The sequence below is a fragment of the Penaeus monodon genome, chromosome 42 (assembly GCF_015228065.2).
Source record: "Penaeus monodon isolate SGIC_2016 chromosome 42, NSTDA_Pmon_1, whole genome shotgun sequence".
Classification (NCBI taxonomy): domain Eukaryota; kingdom Metazoa; phylum Arthropoda; class Malacostraca; order Decapoda; family Penaeidae; genus Penaeus; species Penaeus monodon.
Genome location: NC_051427.1, coordinates 22,897,285 through 22,902,612, shown reverse-complemented (window position 1 = coordinate 22,902,612; position 5,328 = coordinate 22,897,285). Strand labels below are relative to the sequence as shown.

The 5,328-nt window shown below is 40.2% G+C and overlaps 1 protein-coding gene across 1 annotated transcript; it reads right to left on the bottom strand.

Moving 5' to 3' along the window:
* Positions 1-3,341: 3,341 nt before the first annotated feature.
* On the bottom strand, positions 3,342-3,814 carry LOC119599209 (putative uncharacterized protein FLJ46204). Its single transcript, XM_037948951.1, has 2 exons — positions 3,647-3,814; positions 3,342-3,554 (listed from the first exon to the last, which is right to left on the bottom strand). Exons 1-2 carry the CDS (start codon positions 3,812-3,814, stop codon positions 3,342-3,344), a joined length of 381 nt encoding a protein of 126 aa, XP_037804879.1.
* Between the last annotated feature and the right edge of the window lie 1,514 nt (positions 3,815-5,328).

The following is a 5,328-nucleotide window of genomic DNA, read 5'->3' as shown; positions in this document are numbered from 1 at the left end:
CCTCTAATGGGTATGACTGCCCCAGCAGTGATCAACTATCCAAAGACAAGTGTAATGCAGTAATAATGTTAATGGAGGTACTGAAGACGATGATAATATTGAGGGTAATGGCAGTACTGAAATACACATAATGGTAATAATATATATATAATATATATATATATATAGATATAGATATATCTATATATATATAATATATATATATATCTAAATTATATATAATGTATACACACCCATATATATACATATATACATATACATACATACACACACATATATATTTGCATATATATACAATGTATACATATTGGTCTCTACACACACACATACACGCACTACACCAACACACCACTCTTTCTGATATATATATATATCAATATATATAAATTAATAATATATAATTCTAATATATAAATATATAATATATGGCAATATATACATATATATTAATATATATATATAATATATCTATAAATATAACATATATATATATATATTATATCTATATATATATATATATATTATATATATATATATATATAATATATATCTGCATCTTCTTCCTTTGAACGGTAGGGTCATGTCGGAGCCGCCGTGGTCACAGCAGATACTTAATCGTAGTTCAGGTGTGATGCTCTTGGAGTGAGTACGTGGTAGGGTCCCAGTTCCTTTCTACGGAGAGTGCCTGGTGGTACTTTTGTAGGTAATCATTCTCTCTATCTTATCGGGCCTGGGGACCAGCACTTGACTTGGGGGCTGGCCCACCCAGGGGCTAGGTAGTCAATCAAGGTGAAGTCCCTGCCCAAGGGAAACAACGCCGGCGGTCGGTGACTCGAACCCTCGAATTCAGATTTGCCTTCGTGACAGTCTTGCGTCCGACACGCGTAACCATTCGTGCCATCGCGGCCTTGAAGATCATGGGCTTCCAGGAGGGTTTTGATTAATATATGAAATTATTATATATATATATATATAGTATATATAATATAATAATATAATTTTTAGCATATATATTAATAATATATCTATAAGTATGATATATTATATACGATCATATATAGATATATAATATATATATAATATATATCTTATATATATATATATATATATAGATAGTATTTACGCGTCGATCCAAAGATATATACATAAAGTAATACACACACACATGTATATATATGTGTGTGTGTGTGTGTGTGTGTGTATTACTTTATAATTATATATCATTTGGATCGGCGCGTGTAAGCGAGAGTAAAAACAATTTAATCTTGTTCTCTCTTCGCTCCTCCCACCCTGTCTCTTTCACTTCTCTTCATTTTCTGTCTTTCTCTTCCCAATTTCTGTCACTTTCTCTTCTTTCTCTCCTCTCCCTCTCTCTTCTGTACACTCCACCGTCTTTCTCTTTTACTCTCTCTCCCTTCCCTCCCTGTCTCTCTGACTTCCTCCTATTCTTTTTTCTTTCTCTCTCTCTCTCTTTCTTCCTTTTCCCTCATCCGTTTTCTCTCTCCCTCCCCCTTTACTTCTCTCCCCATCCTCCCTCTGTTCTTATCTCCCTCCTTCCAATCTCCTCCCCTCACGCCCTTCCCGTCCTTTGCTCCCCTCTCTCCTCTTCTATTCCTTCCCTCCTCCCTTTTAATCTTCCTCCCCTCCTTCTTCCCCTTTCCTCCTCCCTCTTCTATCCACTCCCTCCTCCCTTTTACTCTCTCCCTCCGTTGACTTTCTGCCTCTCCCCTCTCTCCCCTTCTCTTCCTCCCCTCCTTCGTCCCCTTTCCTCCCTCCTCCCTTCTTCTCTTCCTTCTTTCCCACTCCCTCTTTTCTCCTTTTCTTCTTTCCTCCCTTTTACTCTCTCCCTCCCTTGGCTTTCTGCCTCCCCCCACTCTCTCTTTAAGTAGCAACAGTTGGCGTGATCATTTATAACACTAGTGCATGCATACTTGGATATCCTTTTACACTGCTATTATAGGCACATTCAATATATGTCTGCTACTAACGCGATTTTTAAAATCTTATATTTTCTTATATATTTTTCGTATTTTGATCTAATTCCTTCTTTTCTTTTTTTATTGTTTTCTTTTCTTGTTCTTATTCTTACATCTTATGTTATTTTTTTTTCGTCATATAAATACAGTAGTTATTGCTCTCGGTTATTGTATATACTTTAAGATATCGTGTATAGGTGGATCTATTATACAAAAATAGATTTACGCAATGTATATGATTCATGGCATTTAATTCAAATGTGGCAGATCGATGTTAGTTGATGTTAGTGCGTATGTCTGTCTGTATGTCCATGTAAAGTGCATGCGTGTCTGATGTATTCTAATTAGTCCTATGCCACTGTGTTGTTTGCGTATTATTCTCTGTGTTTGTTGGGAAAATGTAAATGGTATTTTGTAAGTATGAGTACTGGTATTCGTTTTATTATATGATGTATATTATGTGTTCATATATATATATATATATATATATATATAATATATATAGTATATATATATATAGAAATAATAATATATATATAAATATTATATATATATCTATATATAATATATCTATCTGAGAGAGAGAGAGAGAGAGAGAAAGAGAGAGAGAGGAGACGAGGAGAGAGAGAGAGAGAGAGGAGAGAGAGAGAGAGAGAGAGAGAGAGAGAGAGGTTGATAGGTTGCTAGATAGATAGATAAATAGATGAATAGACAGACTGACAGATAAATAGACATATAGATAGGTACATAGTTATAGATACAGAAATAAAAATATAGAGATATAGATAAACAGGTTTAGATAGATACATACATAAATACAGATATATAGATATGGCATTAAGACATAGTTATAGAATCCATTTTTGCATCAAAAGTGCTTCTAATTCCATCCCTATGTTCAGAGAGCTTCAGTTTAACTTATTCACCCCAATTCCCCCCCCCCCCCACCAATCCACGTCTTCCCCACCCTTCACTCTCCATCCCCTACCCCCGACTAGCCTCCTACGACCCACCCTTCCCTAACCCCCAACCAACCTCCCTCATCCCCAACTTACCCCATGCAGCCCACCCTTCCCTAACCCCCACCTCCTTCCCACCACACCCCTCCTAACCCCAGCCCATCCCTTACCTCTTCCCCCACCTCCTCCCCACCCCACCCCTCAAACCCCTCCTAACCCCACCCCACCCCACCCTTCGAATCCCTCCTAACCCCAGCCCATCCCCCACCTCCTCCCCACCACACCCCTCAAACCCCTCCTAACCCCCAACCCATCCCCCACCTTCTCCCCACCTTCCCCCAACCCCCTCCCTAAAAAAAACCCTTCAGTCTCACATGCTAAACCTGCCTTGACTGAACACCAATCGCTATTTCTTGATATCGCCCAGCTGTGGCCCTCTGCACCGGGGTGTCGGGGCGCTCGGCTTGGTTGAGTGGTTGTGTGGGAATGTAGTTGTGTGGGAGTGTGGTTGTGTGGGAGTGTGGTTGTGTGGGAGTGCGGTTGTGTGGAAATGTAATTGTGTGGGAATGTGGTTGTGTGGGAATGTGTTTGTGTGAGAATGTGGTTGTTTGGTTGAGTGCTAGTGTGGTATGGGAATGTGGTTGGTTGTCAGGTTGTGGTTGTGTGGTGGCGTGTTGGCGTGGCACTATGGAGTAGTAGTTTTTGTGCTACTGAAACTGTGTGGTAGGTGGTAGTGCGCTTGTGTGGTACCGTGACTGTGGTAGATTGTGTTCTGTTGTGTGGTGCTGCAGTTACTTGGTACCTGGTAGTGAGATGTTCTGGTACTTCTACTGAACTATGGTACTGTGGAGCTATGGCCCTGTGGTTGAATGGTGCCATGATACTACCATACTGTTGCACTCTGCTCCCTTGGTTGTGTGGTAGGGCCTATGGTACCATGGGACTGTGGCAGTTTGGTACTATGGTAGTTGGCACCTCGAGGCTGTAGGTGTGAAAGTGCATGAATTATTTTAGGCTCGTTTAAGTATCTCCCCTTCTTTTCCTTCTTCTTTCCTCTTCCCTCCTTCTTTTCCTTCTTCTCTCCTCCTCCTCCTACTTTCCTTCCTCTTCTCTCCTTCTTCACCTTCTTTCCTTCCTCTTCCCTCCTCCTTCTTTTCTTCCTTCTATCTTTCCTCTTCCCTCCTCCTTCTCCTTCTTCTCTCCTCTCCTCCTTCTCCTTCTTTGCTCCCTCTCCTCTCCTCCTTCTCCTTCTTCTTTGTTCCATATTCGTTAAAGAAGCACATTTTGAAAGTGTTAAATAAAACGAATTATTAAAAAGATAGAACAAAAAAAATAGAACAAAAAAGAAAGGTAAAAAAAAAGAAAAAAAAGAAAAGAAAAGAAAAGAAAAGAATAAGTAGATGAGTAGATTTTGTTTTGTATCTTATGTATTTAATTATTATTTACAATGAATAGCAGACCGTTGTCTCCTACAAAAAATAAGAGAAAAGGGAGGGAAAATGTAAAAAAAATCGCAACTCGGCTCAAACAAAACAAATCGGTCACAGGCCATTGACAACAATAATTAATTTTGCTGTTTTTGAACACACATAAGAAGGGAATCGTTTTCGGGGATTTTTGACACCTGGACAAACGATATATATATAAAAAAAGAAAGAAAAAAGTAGAAACCGTCACCGAAAAGTCATTTGGATCTCGTAGAGCTTTTTAAAGACGAGGAAAAAGAAGAAGAAAAGTAAAGGGAGGGAATAGTTTTGAATTTCGCGGGCATTTCAATTCTCCAACAGAAGGACTACGAAACTAAGATTTTTTTTTTCTTTTTTTCATCAATTTCATATCTAATCTATCCTTTATTTAGTTATTTTATTACCTATTTATTCATCTGTTCTTTGTTGAGGGGAAGATGATTTAATACTCAACTTCTCTTATTTTGAATTAGGAGTTCGTTATCCCTTTTCCCACCTTCTAATAGCCTTGGCGTGATGCGAAAAGGGAACAGGGAGGGAAGCGTGAAAGGAGGTTCAGATGGAAAAAGAGAGAGATGTGGATAAGTGTCTGTCTGTCTTCATTTTCCTGTCTTTCTAGTTCTCCGTCACTTTCTCTCTCTCCCCTTCACTCCTCTCTCCTCCCATCCTCCCCACATCATCTCTCCCCCCCCCCCCTACTCCTGCCCTCTCTCTTCTCTCTTTTCCACACCACCTCTCTCCCCTCCCCCTCCCCCCCACCTACCCTCCCTCCCTCTCTCTCTCTCCTTCCCCCTTTTCACCCCCTCCCCCCTCCCTAACCTTCATCCTCCCCTCCTTCCCCCCCATCCCGTCACCCCTCCCTTTCTCTCTCCCCTCCCCCCTCCCCTTTCTCTTCCCCCTCCCCTCCCTTTCTCTCTTTTCCTGCTC